The sequence below is a fragment of the Lupinus angustifolius genome, chromosome LG03, assembly GCF_001865875.1.
Source record: "Lupinus angustifolius cultivar Tanjil chromosome LG03, LupAngTanjil_v1.0, whole genome shotgun sequence".
NCBI lineage: Eukaryota > Viridiplantae > Streptophyta > Magnoliopsida > Fabales > Fabaceae > Lupinus > Lupinus angustifolius.
In genome coordinates, this window is record NC_032011.1 from 29,345,214 (window position 1) to 29,363,745 (window position 18,532).

The 18,532-nt window shown below is 32.9% G+C and overlaps 1 protein-coding gene across 3 annotated transcripts; it reads right to left on the reverse strand.

Moving 5' to 3' along the window:
• Positions 2,086-17,614, reverse strand: LOC109344402 (serine/threonine-protein kinase BLUS1-like). 3 transcript variants are annotated; one of them, XM_019583182.1, is made up of 21 exons: positions 17,308-17,614; positions 16,366-16,620; positions 15,630-15,754; positions 15,498-15,542; positions 11,577-11,658; positions 11,393-11,461; positions 11,051-11,221; positions 10,903-10,968; positions 9,636-9,704; positions 9,504-9,551; positions 9,066-9,415; positions 6,659-6,804; positions 6,456-6,550; positions 6,349-6,387; positions 6,200-6,259; positions 5,165-5,263; positions 5,020-5,071; positions 4,882-4,937; positions 3,253-3,317; positions 3,113-3,164; positions 2,086-2,557 (listed from the first exon to the last, which is right to left on the reverse strand). In XM_019583182.1, exons 1-21 carry the CDS (start codon positions 17,467-17,469, stop codon positions 2,498-2,500), a joined length of 2,166 nt encoding a protein of 721 aa, XP_019438727.1. In that variant the 5' UTR covers positions 17,470-17,614; the 3' UTR covers positions 2,086-2,497. The 3 variants fall into 3 exon arrangements, with proteins under 3 accessions (XP_019438727.1, XP_019438726.1, XP_019438728.1); XM_019583181.1 differs by having other exon boundaries at positions 9,501-9,551; XM_019583183.1 differs by lacking the exon at positions 6,349-6,387 and having other exon boundaries at positions 9,501-9,551.

Consider the following 18,532-nt stretch of genomic DNA (forward strand, 5'->3'; position numbering starts at 1 on the left):
TTCTCATGATATTTTAGCTTAATAAGTTTCAAATGATTGTTTATTAAGTTTGTTATCTTATACATGACACTTAACTTAATGTACAGAAAATGAAACTTAAGAATTGAAGTTGAGGAATAGAAGATTGAAATTGATATTTCATAGTTATCTTGATACCAAAATCTTCATGATTTCATGTGTATTATCAACTTATAAGCAATTTCAGCTTTGCCTATTTTTGGGGACCTCATTAAGAGTAGAAATTGACAATGTCTCATATCAAGGATCTATTATCTTCCCTCTAACATGTGATATCAGATCAGACTTTTTTCATGAATAGACAAGACTCATTTTTTTAAAAGCCTATTTAGTTTAATATGTGAGACTTTAAGTTATCTAAAAGACATATTAAACTTAATAGATCAACTTATTTAATTATATTCTATAATAATTTAACATAAGTAACACTATTATATATATATAATTTGAATAGTATATAAAAAATAACTTTATTGTTAATGTTAGATGGTCTGGTTAAAAGTAAGTGTACTAGTATATTTAAATGTAGATATACTGGTCTATTTCAAAATATTAAAGTATAACAGGTCTTCTAAATAGACTAACATACCGAACTAGACTTTTAAATAAGTCAAACCTAGGTTTTGAATATTTTTAATAGGTATACAAATCAGACTCAGACTCCTATATGCTATACATACTCGACCTGTTTAAGGCAAAGTCTATGACCTATTTTCACCCTTAGCCCTTAGTAAATTTTTACTCAAAAAGTTATCAACTCAAAAGAACTACCCTAGTGTGAGATATTAGATGTTCAAATTGTCCTCAGAGACCGTCGATCACAAATCATCTCAAAAATTACTCAGTTTGGGTGACTTCCATTTTTCTTTTACTTTAATGCTCTCTTTTTTCACGCATACCTATTTATAAAATATTAAAAATAGTAATCATGCAAAATTGAAAAATGTTTGGACTATGAGTAATAATGAGAGAATTGAACGCGTCTTGGTTGTGATTAGTGATGATAATGATAGAATTTGGATTTTAATTTTATGTATTAAAGATGAGATATTTTCCACTCATCCAATATGAGATTTCATACTTGGATATACCCAACAATTTATCTCCCTTAAGTAATTCCTATCGAACGATATGATACAATTTGTTGAAATCATCTGCAACCATGGAGTTCCATTTTTGCCATGTTATAGCAAGAGTGAAGAACTATATAGAGATAACATATATTGAACAAAAATCTTAAAACAAATTTGTCATGATTTTTTTTACCAATAAACTTATTCTCTAATTTTATATCAAATGTGAGACTTCACTTCCATATAACAAAGAACATGTTTTTGTCAGAGATGTGGTTCTTGAGGTTCTTGAGATAAATAACAATAGTTCATAATTGGGATAATTTACATATTGTTCTTTCTCATAAATAAACGTATTAAAAGCTTATATTCAAAGTATCAAGACCTACAATTCACTTTTTACTTTCAAAATCAATGCTTGGAGCCCCTTAACCTTTCCATTATAGACTTCGAATGAGAAATCAGCTAGTCTCCAATACTAGATCTTGCAATATTCAAATATTAGGCCAAATATATTTTTGAATGTTTTAAATTGGTTTAATTAAAAAATATAAAAAAAATCTAGATTCTTAATTTTTTTGGGATCATGTATCATAATAGAGATTCAGTATTATAAAAGACCTGAGACATAAACAGGAAGGTGCCTGTGTTTATAAATGAAGGCTGTCTTCCAAATATTAGACCAGAAAAGCAAGATGGGTCAAGTTTAAGAGATACATTATTATGCGAGAATAATTTTCATATAAAAATTGCAAGAATAATAAATCTCCATTATACTATCATACATGAATAATCAAGATTAAAAGTCAGTTAATGATGACATGATCATTGAAAAATAATGTACATATATCTTTTAATCTTGATCGTTCAAATAAAATTTAGTTATCAATATAAATTATTCTCATTTCTCACAATAATAATAATCGTCTCGAGTTGGTCCTAGAATTACTTGAATTACACTTACATCAACAAAGCTATACATCAACAACAAATATTGAGTAATAATATTAACAGTTACAACTTACAATTACAACAGATATTCTCCATGGGTTACTTATGTCCCCATAACTTTGTTTTTTTACAACAACAACTCATTTCCAAACTTAGCAGGTTGGAATATAAAACAACACAAAATCTTGGTTACATCTGAATTTTGCAATGAACAATGAACAATGAGATTAACTTGACACATGATTTTTGTTTATTTGCTTTTGTATCTTGATAGAAGCTTATTGACCACAAAGCAGGGTTGAATAGGGGAAGATATGTGACACTTAATCAAAATTCATAAAACAATTTTCCTTCAGCAGAGAGAGAGAGAGAGAAAGAATGAAGTTGATCTATCATTTAGCACTCAGGCCTACATGTACAAGTACTTCATTAAGAATATCAGAGTTAATCACCTTTCATGCAATTTCCTCTGCTATGTCCCCATTTTGTTCCCCACTGTTCAGTTGTTGTTGCAACTGTTGCATAACAAAATCTTCAGATTATTCCACTCAAATATTTAAGCTATATTTAATATTCATTTCAGTCTCTCATGTTTTTTCGATCTTACCAGTTTAGTCCCTTAAAAATTGAAAAAACCAAAATAGTCCCAAAAATTTCAAATACGGGTCAAATTAGTCATTTTTGATTGTGTCTTAGGTGCCATCTAAATTCCAACAGCAGATGGGCTATGAATATGTAATGGAAGCAAAGCATGCATAACGAAATTCTCGACTCTGGTTTTAATCCGTCGAACTTTTATTTGGTTTTAGTCGACTCACGAAACACCATAATTGGCCACATCAGCAATTAGTAGGGACACATGACAGTGGGGTGTTAGCTACATGACCTACATCACTTCTTATGGTTGAGACTAAAAACTAAACTTTTGGAACATTTAAGAACCAAGACAGGTAAAAAAGTGCTAGAGACTAAAACCAAAATCAAGTCAACTTTTTGAGACCAAAAACATATTAAGCCTAAAGAACAAAACAAAGCAATGTTGACTAGATAGAAAACCTACAGAAACTTACCTGAATGGTTTTCAATTTCTCAGCATCCAGTTCTTCCGTCAAATTGATCATCCTGGTGAGGAAAGAGGATTTAAATAAGCTATTTGAACTGAAAGAAAAAAAGGAATACTCAGAACTACTTTCAAGCCGACATAACTAACCGAGCCTCAAGTTCTGAAACTTTGGCCAGAAGAACACGTTCCCTCTCTGTAGCAGTTGTCTCAACCTATAAACACCTCCAAGATAAGAGAAGGAAACATCATTAATAACATTAACAATAAAAACCTTTTCCCAGTGAATCAAATGATGTCACTATAGTCAATCAAATTTTTTTTCCTCAGATATGTTACTTATGTCTAAATCCTTTTTAATGGTTTTATCTAGAATTCTTTATTTTACAAGTCTTCCTTTCGAGATTCCTAATCGGGGCTTCTACTCATCTTCCCACACGTTCAAACCATTTCAAGTGTGACTCTACCATCTTTTCCTCAAAACTTATCGCTCCTACTCTCCCTTTAATACACTTATTCCCGATCATATTTGCCTATATTCCCACCCATCCAATGCAACATCATCATATTAGTCATACTTATGTTCTTATTGATATTTTGATGCCTAACATACAATACCATAAAGCATTGTAGGTCTTATGGTTATGTTGAATAATTTTTCCTGCAGCTTGGTCAAAGGGGAACACCAAACTGGCAAAAAATTATGACCTAGACGTGCTACCATTGGGAACTATGGTATGCCCAAAGTCCAATATTAAAATAATAATATTTTCTATAATGTAATTTACAGTATTCTAAGATACTTTCATATATTATAACCAACATACTAAATTTTAACAACATACTAAAGATGGAGGCTAGGAGGACGATAAAACAAAAGTGGGAAGACAACAACAACTAAGAAGAAGTGAGAAAGGTGACAACCAAAAACCAACAAACAAAAGGATGAGCTTCCCTTGAGGCAAATAATATGACTCTAATATCATGTTGAAATCATACGGTTTAGATATGGAAGGAGAAAAAAAGAATGACCAAAATAATAAGTTGTATTGATAATATTGTGATTCAAAAACATAATATTAACCCCTATTTATAATAATGCTAGACTCCTAATCAAGTAAGGAAACAAATGATAAAAACAAATCTCAATAGACATCTTGTAAGATAATTTAAACAAATCTAAGATGTAATCATCATAATATTGATATTTTCATACTTGAAAGGAGGTGAATAATAATCTATTTGCTTGAATAAAACTATAAGGAATGACTGCAATTTATAGGCTAAGAATGACCTAATTAAGGAAATAAGTAAAGATGTACAAAATCCCCTAATTGCTATAAAATCTCCTCATGATACTATGAAATCACAATAGTAATAGAAGCATACTTTCTAATAATAAAGTGAACCTCCTAATATTACAACACTCTCTATCTAAGTATCATCCAAATATTCTCTATAATATAATTTAAGATAGTCTAAGATACTTTAATATATTCTAATATTTTTCCCTCAAGCTAAAGCTTACTAAGTTTTAAGCTTTTTACAAATAATCCTTAGAAAAGAAAATAACCAAAACAATTTCATGATAAAATAGTAGAGGCAACGACAATCCTTAAAAGATCTTTTAAGATACTCTAAACAAATCTAATAGATTCTCTCTATATCTAATTATTATCTAGATATTCTCTATAATACAATTTAAGATATTCTAAGGTATTTTCATATATTTTAATAGCATACAAGATAAGAGGATAAATCAACTGAAAAAATACTCACACTTCCATTGTCCTCTGAACCATTAGGTAATGGTGGCAACCTTCCATTCTGTGAAACTGAAAACATTGATGAACTCATTGTCATTCCATACCATACACAATCACTCCAAACATAACAAATGGAAAATTCTTAACTCACCATCATTTGCTTCATCTTGTTGCAAGCTATTCAACAAATTCATTATAAGGTCCTGGAATGTAATAGAACATTCCATTTAGAAAATAATTAGTCAAATTTACATTTATGATGGCCAAACTTTTAACAAGCATGCTACTTGCCGAACCTGTTGAATAGATGTCTGCTGGAAAAGATTTTGAAGGTGAGGCACAAGAAGTGATCCAGAGATGTTGGTAGTGGCAGTACTTGTGGGGGCCTGACCAATCTGCTTAAGATAATTGGATTCAATTTAAGACAGCCAAACCTTAATATCTGGAAAACATTGCATAATGATCGCTTTTTATCTTAGAATATTTTAGAGTATCTTTTTAACTCTAAGATAATGATCGCTTTTTAACTCTAAGATATCTAATATTTTAGAGTATCTTAGAATATTTTAGAGTATCTTTTTAACTCTAAGATAATGATCTGGAAAACATTGCATAATGATCGCTTTTTATCTGGAAAACATTGCTTAAGATAATGATCGCTTTTTAACTCTAAGGCCCCAATTCTTCACTCAATGACTGGATGCCTTTTTCGATACCTTCTTCCCCGCTCCCAACTCCCGTATTTAGTCCTTCTAATTGCTATATAATTGCCCCAGCTCATTAACATACTAATTAGTCCATGATCTCTCTTCTCCCAACAACTGCTACAAATTCCGCAGTTACTCTTCCAATCAGTTCCCAACTGACCCAACACAATAATATCTGTTATCCACCTTCTAGTGGTGATACCACAATCACTTATTCCTTTTTTTAATGTTAATCTTTTCATTTTGTCTTTGTTTCTTATTGTCTTTAGTTATTCCTGACTTCTATGGGTCTACCCGACCAATCAGTTTGTCTTTTGTAACACATGATCATCATATCATTTAATCAGCCTCATTATTTTGAATTTCTATTCTCTCTTTTCCTTCTTCCATAACACTGAACTTAAATTTTATAACTTATATATCAAATAAAATAATATGGAAATGATACATCCTAGATGCTCTGCAATCAACCCGGGAAGCAAAAGTTTCACAAAATTGAAGAACTCTTTTTTTAACTTTGTGTAGTGTATGAAATGTTTTAGGACTGTTAACCAAACATGGAATAAACATAGTAGAAATGCAGATAAACAAGACAATTAGGTTTGATGCAAACAGCTAACAAACCATTTGTTTAGAATCTGACATCCAATCACAAACACTAGCAGATTTACGAATTGTCGATCCCTGTATAAAATGTGACAGGAACATAGTATCATATTAAAGAGAATAAAAACATAACTATAAAATGATAATCAATTAGACTGACAACCAACCTGTGAAGATCGGTGTGACACTGAACATAAAGGAATATCCTATGACACAACATTCAGTCAGTTAAAGTTGCATGATAGGATAGCCCAATTATAAGAATAATGCATACCTTCACAAGATCTAAATTTTCTGATGTCACGGAGAATCTCCCTTTAATTTGCACTAGATTAGCCTTAAACTTGTCATCCATGGAATCTCTGAAACCTTCAAGAGTGGTGTGACCAAATCAAAACAAAGGAATAAATCATTTGGCTAAAAACTACTATAGATTCAACGCATAGCCTAACAGTTCACAGAGCATAATTTAAATACCTCCAGAGGGCTTTATTGGAGCCGATAAACTATTTGCTGAAGCTCGTGTTGGGAGCATCAATGGGCCACTAAAACTTGGAGCTCGTCGCACTTGATGAATATTTTTCTCACTTGGTAATTGATTCCCATTCTCAAGCCTGGAAGTACTGCAGCATTACATATTATCAAGCAAAACATCATGACATTGACAAGAAAACCACAATGACCTTGAAGAATGCATTAAGAAATGGAATGAGGCACACGAAAAGTAGAAACTTTCAATATAGGACAGTTATAGAGCTCATGAACGATAAGGAAAAATGGGGTATTCATGCCTACACATTTATCACAACAGATTTCAAATGTAACTCTAAGAAGAAAAAAATATTTCTTAAAACATAATAAAAAATATAGTTCATTGCACGTGACAATGAATATTTTCTGATTTAATAAATATAATAATCACCTTTATCCACAAAAAGTAAACAGCATAATCAATGAATTACCAACTGCAATTTCAAATGGAGAACATATCCCAAGCATATTATTTTTTATGCGCATTCTCATTCTTCCATATTCTTCATCGTTTTCACATGACTGACTTATTATAACAGATGTCACCATATAAATCAGAATGCTGCAACTTTACTTAGTTCTAAACTTCTTCCCTAATTTCTTTTAGAAGTAATAAAATATATCCACATGACTCCCTCACATTCTCCCCTCTCCCCTGATCTTTCTTCTTCCTCATGCCCTTATCACTTGCTCTTACCCAAAGATTCTGTCAGAAAATTTTCCAACTGGTTAAAAGATGAAAAGGTGCTTTCTTTTTCTTGCAGAGGTCGTGTGTCTCATTTAATCTTCTTTGTCCAGTATCCCACTGTACTATCTCTCTTTTTCATATTCCTATGGCCATTCATAAAGAATAGAGAAGATGGATTTAATGGGATTACTTTAGGTCGTCTGGTTAGTTAGGACATTGCAGTAGACCTAAAAAAGGAGGATTGGGTTGTGGAAATTTGTTTTCTGAAAAACATTGCTTTAGTAGCTAATGGCTCTGGCATTTTGCTTTATAGTCCACTCCCTTTCGTAATCAAGTAAGTTGAAGTATACCTACGATTTGCACTCAAATCAGTGGATGCTAGTTCAGTGGCTATTGCTACGAATGATAGCCCTTCGAAATTTATATAGCATTATTATGCTTCTTTTAGATCTCTTATTTCCTTGGGTTCTGGAGATGGCTCTCATATTAACTTTTAGGAGGATTTTTGGGTGGGTAGCACTACCCATCCAAAGTGCATATCCTAGGCTTGATAATCTCTCTACTTTGCATAATGCTCGTGGACTTCAGTTCCATTTGTCTTCGCATTCCTATTTCCGGGAATTTTCACTTCTTTAGGAATTTGCATTACAAGGAAATCTGAGTTTCATACTCATTTATTATCGCTGGATTCGATTCATCTTTGTGGATCTACTCTTTTGACACTGCGGGTTTATTTTCCTGCAAATAATATTTCCAGATTCACTTCAACTCCCAATATTGTCTCTTTCATACTGGATAAGCCTATCTGGAAATCAATTTCTCTCTCTAAGATCTAGTTGTTAACATGGTACTCATTTGTTTTTGCGTTTGTCAAGGGTTTCCTTTCTCTGGAATAACATGTTTGGTGTCTCTGGTGAACAATGGGTTTAACACGGATTTACTACAGTTTGAGTATTAATTTTAGGGGGTTTGGCTCTACAATATATGCTAAAAAGATTTGCAAGGTGCTATCTTTAGGGTTACTTTGGTACATTTGGTTGTAAGGAAATGCTAGAATATCCATCTTTAGTTCGAAATAGAAACTTATTGACGTGCGCTTGATATTATACATAGTTGGTCCTATGCCCAGATAAAAGGTAAAGGTTGTGTTAGATAGTCGACAACCAACGTAAACTTTGTCGAGTCTCTATGATATGGATCAACAATGTGATAATGTTAATGCTAGGTCGTTGCCCAGAAGCAACGCACTATATTGCTTAAGTACAGTGTCAAAAGAGCAAGGGTCATTGCATCACCACTTAGATGTAGTGAAAAATACGCAAGAGTTTATGTACGTGCATTGACAGTTGCAGGTAAAGAAGATAGTTCACTGGTCTAGGATACCAGTTGAAAAATGGAATATAGGCACCCTTAAAGGTAAAACAATGGAAATAATTGAAACAATGGTTGTAACTTGCCCGATTTACCAAATGCTTTATAACTGAAACTCAACCCGATGCGTTGAAGCAACTGCCATGTTAGTTATTCTTATTCTCCTCTTTTCTCTTTAAATCCAAACCCCAATTTTATAACTATTCAGACTCTTCCATTTGAGTCTCTAAAACTTCCAATGATAGCCTAAAATAAGAACCAAGAAAAAGGATATAATACAAAAATACAATGTACCTTTCAAATGTACGTCCTCTGTCTGTTGAAGAACGACTGAGGACTGCGCCTGGCACCAATGGCCCGCTTTGGGTTTCACGATTTTTCGCAGATTGAGTTTTAATCTTGCTCAAACTAGCATCCTTCTCTATAGTAGATGTTGCCTCTGCTATTGAACCATTTCTATTCCAAATAAAATTATTGGGCAATCCAGGTTCTCTCAGATCACTTTCAAGAATCTTCTTTTTGTTCGCATATTCACTCTGCTCAATATGTTTTGTGTCACTACCATCTACATATGAAGTGATATCATCCTTTGGTGAGTTCTTGGTGTTCTCTTTGCCAGCACTAGACTGGGAATCAGTTACATCCTGTAAAAATGAAAATGGATTACTTGTAGGTGTAGAAAGCTTAGAACATTGAACCAAGTAACCAACAAGGTAAGGTATTCCTTACAACCTTGTATTCTTCTTCCCTTATGTCTACAATATCATCCTCATCCCGCAACTAGCAAAATTGAAGAAACTATTTCAGAACAAACAAAAAGACAAACTAGTCAAGTAAAAAGGATCACAACACAATAATTCATACCAACGAAGCTTGAGCTTTCAAATCATCAACATCAAAGTTCCACGCACTAACTCCTCGGTGGTATTCACTCTAATGTAAATTACAGAAGTGGATTAGATTTTAATGATTCTACAAGTGATTATCCATGTACTAAAAACCAAGCAAAAATCTGTCATGTAATACATCCATCTCCATGAATTTCTTCTTCATAAATATATAATACATCTTTTGTGAGAGGGAGAAAGAGAGTGTGTATGTGTCAGAACTACTGAGATTAGAGAACTTGTTATTGTAAGAAATGAAATCAATGAATCCTCACCTTTGAATCTTATTTTGATCAACATTCAAAGATAAATGCACATTACACTGAGAACTAACCAACTATTACTCCAATTTGTGTAGGAGTAAGTAAACCCCACCTTTTAATTTTGACCAAAAAAACCATATCCTCTCAATTTAAAACATTAATTTAATTAAAGGTATGTTAGATATTATAGTACTCTTAATTTTCAAAGTTTAATTTTTAATAAAGTGTAACACGGTCTTGTCTTAATGAAAAGAGAGGTGCTTCATTTAATTGAGAAGGAGAGTATAAGATTTTCCATCAAATTTTACTTTTTTAATACAAAAAGCAACACATCTATTTTAATAAAGAATGTAATAATAACTATACATTATTTATACACATAACACAGTCACTACATCACCAACCATTCATTTGTATCACTTGTATTTAAAGTCAATGATAATTAAATATAAACGACGGATGATGCAATGACAATGTATAAATCTCTTACATTGTGAGTCTATACATTTTTCTCTTTAATAAAATATATTACACTATTTATGTTATCTAATTTTGATGAAGATAATATTTGATTTGAATTTTAATGAAGAGAAAGCATATGACATCATTACAAAATCTAGTCACCATTATTAACTTTTTAATTACTATTTTTTATTAAAATTGTGCAATAATATTTAACAGTTATGATTTTATTCACTACATTCAAATGAGGAGTAAAATTATATAGGGTACTAAATATTTAAAACAAAAGAAGTAAACATAATAGGAACTAGTAGGTACCAAAATCTATTTGGAACGAATCCATACTTTAATGTACAGTTTTTGTTTTGTCAGTTGACTTATAGTTTCAAAGTATCTATTTATGTATGAACTCAGTTAAAAAAATTGTTAACTTGATCATGTAACCAATTCATGAAAGTGCTCCTAAAAATCAATGAATATCACATTATTTGACACTCAAATTTGATTAGCAGCTTTTACCTGAGATATTGCTTCTTGTTCTGAAGAAGGCATTCTCTTCAGTGCTAATTGAGCTAAGTCGTTAAGCTGCAAGGTTTTGTGATGGTCAAGCAAAATTACCAGGAAAAGAGAATTCTAAAACCTAAACCAAATCGTGTAAGAAAGCAACCTGGAGGGATTTTACACGATTCCAAAGAGGTGGTAAGTCAGCGAACAATTTCTTCACAGAAAGCTCGGGAGGTTTCGCATTCTTGAAGAAGGAATGTTTCAGTAACTTCTCTGCTGATGGTCTCTTTGTTTGATCTTTCACCAGGCACATTGCAACCATTTCCTTAAAAGACTGATCACAACTGGATATACTTTAATTAGAGTACTATTATATAAGAAACACATCACAGTAGAGCAACTATAACAGAATCCTGAGCCAACCATATATACCAGGAAAATAAAATCGTAAATATCATATTCATGATTATGACTCCTGAATTCTAGCCAGAAAGAACACTGATACCTTAGAGAACTTTTTATCACGGTCGTAATCAAGTCCAGGAGGGGCGTTCTGTATGGTCATTAGAAGAACCTATACATCAAGCAAAAAGTAAGTATTTCTCCTGTATTATATCACATGAACTTCAATAAACAATGTTCAACATCTCTCTAGACAGTCTTTCTGAAAAACCACTGGATATAAATACCTTCATTGGAGGATATTTTGAAAATGGTGCATGACCATGAGCCAACTCCAGAGCAGTAATTCCAAAAGACCAAATATCAGCCCTGTCAGACATGTGTACAACAGCAATAAGAATAAACTTGGCACGTCGCACAACAAAATATGCTTTGCGGTTTAGATTAAACAAAATGTACAAGAAACAAAGAATTTCAGCCAATGGAAGCTATCTAAAATGTGCTTTCTGAAGTAAGTTACAACCTTCTAAATAGACATTGATAAGTACCTGAAACATAAAAGAAGAAAGAAAACAGTAAAGGTTTTCCGAGGGACCACCCTTCTAGAGTTTTCACACACAATTCTTCCATACCTCTCCCAGTTATCCCTTACACTTACCCACACTCCATTTAAACCAATTCCACTAGCTCTCTCACTCCCTTCCTGCCATGTGACTAGGCAGTTACAAGAGACTTCCCATGCATATACTGATGGAGACCAGAGGTAAGAAAATAGAAAAGTCTGTCATGACCTCTCCCAATATCTCCAGCCAAGCTATTCCTAATATCAAATCAAGTTCCCCAACTCAAGGATATCGGAAAATTGAAATACACAAACTCTCCAATTCCACCACCAAGTAGAAGATTTTCCCTGTGCTAACCTCTTACGACCATCACCAAGTTGGATTTCCCATGTTCCAGTCCTACTGACTTCTAACCCCAAAACCGTTGCCAGCCTCATAGATATGAAGTTATGAGTAGCTCCATTACCCACCAATGTCACTATTATTACCCCTCTGGTTCCCCCAAAATCACATCCCAGTAACTTGGAAGGTTCCCTCTCAGACAAACCTGGACTATTATAAGCCATAGGCATCCGTCCTTGCATTAAAACAACCATAAGACCATTGCCAGTGCATCAGTTTCTACTGTAGTTGTCTGCCTAAAGTTAGGGACGGCCAACCAGAATGGAGGCCACAGCAGCCTTGAGCGCTTCAAAGGTTGACTGATTTTATGGATCATCCAAATCCTTCCCTCTTCAACTATTGCATAAGGGGCCACACAATCTTTTGACTTAGATGTTACTGTTGCATTGACAACTTCTTTAACCATTGTGTCGTAAAACAAACATACAAACTTCCATAGATATGGTGTAAAGTTATTGATAGTAGCTTGAAAAGTGGAAGGGGCATTAGACAACACAAATGGCATTACCTCCTACACATGTGACGCAGTCATTTTAGGAACATGCTAGATGCTCCTTGAGCACCCAGATTTGATGATATTTTAACTTCAAACGAATTTAGAGAAGATGACTGTCCTGCCTTGCTCCTAGAGCAATTAATCAATAGCGATTATAAGGAACTTGTCAAAACACAGTGATGTGATTAAAGGCCTTTAACCTACAAAAACTTTCACCCTCCATCTTATGAATCAATAGGACTGAGGCACTGGGCTTGAGAAAGTAAGGGCGACACAATGCACGAGACTACCACTTAGTGGGTTTGGGGAGGGTAGATGTACACAGCCTTACCTCCGCAAGCGGAGAGGCTATTTCCAAGATTTAAAAAAGTAAAGCTTGAAAATGGACTAGAGCTAGTATCGAAGTTAATGCTTGATTTGATAGATATCATGTATTGTCTATTTCCTAACTTACATAGCAAATTGGTTATTACCAATTCTGATTATAAATACAAGTGTATCAGTTGTAAATAATACAACAACAAAAAATATCTCTTCCGAAAAAACTGCATGGTATCAGAGCTCCGTGCTTTGTACCTCCTTTTCCAATGGAGGTACACAGAGAGCAACAAATTCATAAAATAACAGAGAGCAACAAAGACCAAGCAAAGCTCCCAAATTGGGAGCTCCAATACCAAAATGACAGTTACCAAACAAAAGAAAAAATAGCAAACCAGAGGTTCTTCAAGGGACCACTCTCCTCCCACACTTTTCACACTCAAATCTTCCATACTGTTTGAATATCTAGAAAATATTTCATAATACCTTCATTGAACTTTACAATACCCTACGCTAGGCAGTTTGGCCACGTAAGAAGACCATTAGTGGCCTCGGTAAGAGTAAGAAGAGTAGATCAAGTGGAGGATATCCCAATGGCTAAAGATATAGGGAGACCAAAACAATTATAGGTGAACCATTTAAAAAGATTTGTTGATGACGATAATGATTATAATGATGATTCTAGCAAGGTTGAGTTATCTTTTCAGCAATACTCATCTCCTCAACCTATGTGCATCCATGACTTTGTTTATCAACCATGCTTTATGGAGCCAACTTCATTTTTGTGTTATTTTCTTTATATAGCCTTCATTGTGACAAGCATAAAACATAGTATGCTTTAGCGGGAAAAAGGAAGTCGGAGTATTTAGAAAATATTTCACAATATCTTCACTGTATCAGACTATTTTGAGGTTACTCTGGAGTATGTTAGTCTTAGGCAATCTCTTCCAAGTGGTTTTCAAATTTCATTATATTCAATGATTTGTTTCCTTACATGGTTTAATTACAATTAGGAGTCTAATACTAGTATATAAAGAGGTCAGTGCTCTGCAGTTTACCATCATGTAATCATACATTATATAGGGCTAGCAACGAACTAGCTAATTTGAGATCAGTTTTAGACATAAGTTGTTAAGTAGCTTAGCGAACTTAATTCATTATCTAAACGAGTAATAACTTGAGGTAAGTATTGTTCTCTACTTGTTCGGTTCCTGGACTAGAAAATAGAATAATTATGAGAAAATTGATTAGTCAAACTGAGTTATGAACCAAGTTATAATGAATGTTGACAAGCTAGTCTAGTTCATTAGTCCAAATTGTCTCATTTAGTCATTTAGTACATACAACTTGAGCCCGTGAAACTAACCAAACAAATCGAGATCTTGGTTTGAAGTGAGATTGAGTTACAAAAAAGTGGTTTATATCAAAACTCGAGTCGAGTTTTGAATTGTGAATCATTTCTTATTGAGTTGAGCTGAACTTCTATTTTACTTGTTTACAGCCCTACATTATATCAATATAATATTCTATTATTCAAAGTCTCATTTTTATTCATAGAAACATAAATCCCTTAAAAAGGAAGAGAATTGCAAGATAGTAGGATATGACATCCTCCACCCAAATAACTACAGAGGTTCGAAGTCTCTTTTTAAACTTTCCCCCTTCCTAATATAAACCATTAAATTTCAACACTTACCTCTCTCTCATTGCTACCCTTTACATTAACCCCCCTTCCATTCTAACTGAACTCAACTAGCTTTCTCACTCTCCCTTCCTGTCACATGTCTACCCCATACATATTACCTTCTACCCCATCTCTCATGCTGATGTGGATCATTATTCCTCCCTTTTATCAGGCATGAATAAATATGTTTAATGGATCTAAAAGCAAATATCATGTATCTCGTATCTAAATTAATATAGGACTTCACTCATGCCCAAAATAATAAAGCAAATTAGCTGTAATCAAATGTTGAGTTAGTTGTAACTTGTGACATAAATGGCACAATGGTTTTGTAGAGGCAAAAAATCACAAGAAATACACACACAATCATATCAAACTAAACTCTAGAAGGAGAGGAACATATATGCATGCATGTTTCTAGAATATATTTGGATCGAGATAAATCTCATATTATCATGATAATATCTTAGAAGATTTCTTAGGGTTTATGATATTACTTTATTTTATCTTTTATGATTTTTTTCCTTGTTTAATTGAGAGAGTAGTATTTATATAATAGGGGGTTAGTATTATGTCTTTGTATTACATAATCATTCACAATAGTATCAATATAAATTTACTACTTTAAGCATTCTTTTTTCTCCCGCTATACTCAAACCCTATAATTTCAACACTTAAACATTATACTGAGGTCAAAATTATGGTCTGGATTCTAGTTATGCTATGAATAAGTTAAATGGCTCACTTGGAATTATAACCACTTCCTGGTTGCAGTACCTCTGGAGCCATCCTGTAACAGAAAGACAAAGAGGCATCATCACATATTTACCAAAAAAAAGAGCTTTGAGAAAGTATAAATTTTGATAACATGTGATACCAGCAAGGAGTCCCCACAAACGTATTTCTCGATCGCTGTCTATCACCACTATCAAACATGCAAGTGGAAACACCGAAGTCACCAAGCTTTACAGTGCCACTGCTATCAAGTAAAATGTTCCCAGCCTATAACCACAATAAGAAATAAGGAACATGAATCAAGATTCAAATACATGAGAAACAAAAAAAAGAGTAAAGTGGGAAGAAAAATACTAGAAACACAGCTCTTTTTAACAGTCTCCTCAAAACAATGTAATTTTCATGTGAGGTTCACTTTCTATTTAGTGGGCCCAAGATGAACTCCACTTACTCATAAAGAGTTTTTTGCTAGCTTTAGAGTCAATTTGGTAACACCACCAAATACCTTATAAGCTAGTTAACTAACTTATCTGAAGTTTTGAACAAAAAATAAGCTACATGTTGGTGTTCAGTAAAGAGGCTTATTCCTAGCTTATAATAAGCTTTTAGGTAGCATATCAGCGAGTTGTGCCAAACAATGTGTGAGTCATTTTACAACTATCAGTTAGCTTATCAACTATTCTTACTAAGTTACTATAATAAGCCTTCAGCTAGCTTATCAAATAGTTGTGTCAAACAAAGCCTAAGTCATTTTACAGCTATCAATTATCTTATCAACTATTTGTACCATACATTTCTCATCCAATTAGCTCCTAACTTATAAGCTTATAATCTAATTGTGTCGAACATTACCTTACATCAAAAAGGAGGTTACCTACCTTAACATCTCGATGTATATGGCCTTGTTGGTGAAGATACTCCAAAGCCTTGAGAGTCTCTTTGAGTATAGATCCAATCGCGTCCTCTTCAAATCCATCAGGATAGGCTGACTTCATGAGGTGCAAACAAGAACCCTCATTCATGAATGGCATCACCACCCAAAGGCTATGATCCACCGTGAAAGAACAAAATGCTCTCACAACATTAGGATGGTCAATCAAACTCATCGTTTGAGTCTCTCTTCGTATATCATCCTGTTAGTTCATTAATAAATCTATCAGCTTCATGAAATCAATCAATCATACAAAAACAAATCTATTAATAATAATCAGTTAATTAATCAATCAGCTTCTTCAAATCCATCAACCAATCATAAAAAAAGCAAATCTATTAACAATAATCACTTAATTAATCTATCAGCTTCATGAAATCAATCAATCATAAAAAACAAATCTATTAACAATAATCACTTAATTAATCAATCAGCTTCTTCAAATCAATCACAAAAAACAAATCAATTAATAGTAATCAGTTAATTAATCTATCAGCTTCTACAAATCAACCAATTATAAAAAAACAAATCTATAAATCATAATCAGTTAATTAATCAATCAGCTTCTTTAAATCCATCATCTTCATCAAATCCATCAATCATACAAAACAAATCTGTTAATAATAATCAGTTAATTAAGCTATAAGCTTCTTCAACTCAACAAATCAATTAATCATAATCAGTTAATTAATCAATCAGCTTCTCCAAATCCATCAATAAATCATACAAAACAAATCTACTAATAGCAATCAGTTAATTAATCTAACAGCTTCTTCAAATCAACAAATCATAATCACTTAATTAATCAATCACCTTCTTCAAATCCACCAAACAATCATAAAAAAACAAAACAACTAATAACAACAACCAGTGTAACTTAATTACAAACCAGATTAAGAGTGCATCGTTCGAGATCCAAGGACTTAATAGCAACGAGTTGATTGAGAGGAAGAAAGTTAGCTCTATAAACGGTGGCGGTGGCGCCGTAACCAACTTCTTCAAGAAGCTCATAATCGGAGCGGTTAACAGAAAAGCTTCGTTCATGACTCATTCTTACGAAATTGAGTTAATAATAATAATAATAATAATAATCTGATTTTATTTTAAGCACTTTTGTGTGTTTTGGAAGAAGATGAGTTACCAAATAATGGTAATAAAGAGTGTTGTGTTTGTTGAAGAAAGTTGATTCTGATGAGAATCGATTTTTTTATTTTAAGTCAATTCTCATTCACTATTAGATCATGTGGCCTCTCTCTCTTCTCTGTAAAGACACATGGATTGGTCCTCCTCCGGTCCAAACATAAAACTGAAAACCAAATCAAAATAGATTGAAACTGCACAAACCGAATATGTTTGGATTGTATTGGATATTTTTATTAAAGATTGATTGGTCTGGTCTGGTTTTCGAATTCACCTCTTGGATCCAAGTCGATTCACACGGGACTGAAATTATTTAAGTATGTAACTTTTTTAAGTATCTTCTACATTTAACCTATGTTCAACTCCTAAATTGTTCTTTGATGTCTAAATTGGTTAAATACAGTTTTGCGGTTGTTGTTAATAGTGATGTTGTCGTTGTTTACTTTATTGTTATTGTCTTGTTGTTTATTGATGTTGTTTACTTTTAATATTATTGGACACTTTTTAAATGTTGTTTTGATGTTGTTGAACATTATTTTTTGATGTTTTATTCTAAATGTTTAGTAATTTTTATGAGTTTTGAGTGTATGTGCAATTTTAATTTTTTATAAAAAAACCAATCCGAACCGAACTGAAACTGCATATAATACTTTGACCGGATTGGATTGGATATCTTAATACAAACAGACCAGACCGGACCGGACCACATATTAATTATGTGTTTGGATCGGATGATTTTTTGCCAAAAGCGGATCCAAATGGACTGCGAACACCCCTACCATCAATGTTTTCTTTATTTATCGAGAAAGAGACTGACAGTGTAATAGTTTTTATATTGTCGTTATACTATAAATCATATATTTTTAATTATGATAGACTCTTACATAAAAATAATTAGGATTTAATATCTATACACTCATAATATAAGTGTTTTTTACACTAACAGTGTAAGTGTTTTTTACATTATCGGCAAA

Excerpts from the sequence above, each read along its gene's own strand:
- LOC109344402 (XM_019583181.1), bottom strand. The coding sequence starts at position 17,469 with ATGAGTCATGAACGAAGCTTTTCTGTTAACCGCTCCGATTATGAGCTT. Across the intron at positions 11,659-15,497 it reads GGAAGTGGTTATAATTCCAA|GGCTGATATTTGGTCTTTTG; the intron begins GTGAGCCATTTA and ends CATGTCTGACAG. Across the intron at positions 9,705-10,902 it reads AACAAGAAGCAATATCTCAG|AGTGAATACCACCGAGGAGT; the intron begins GTAAAAGCTGCT and ends AATTTACATTAG.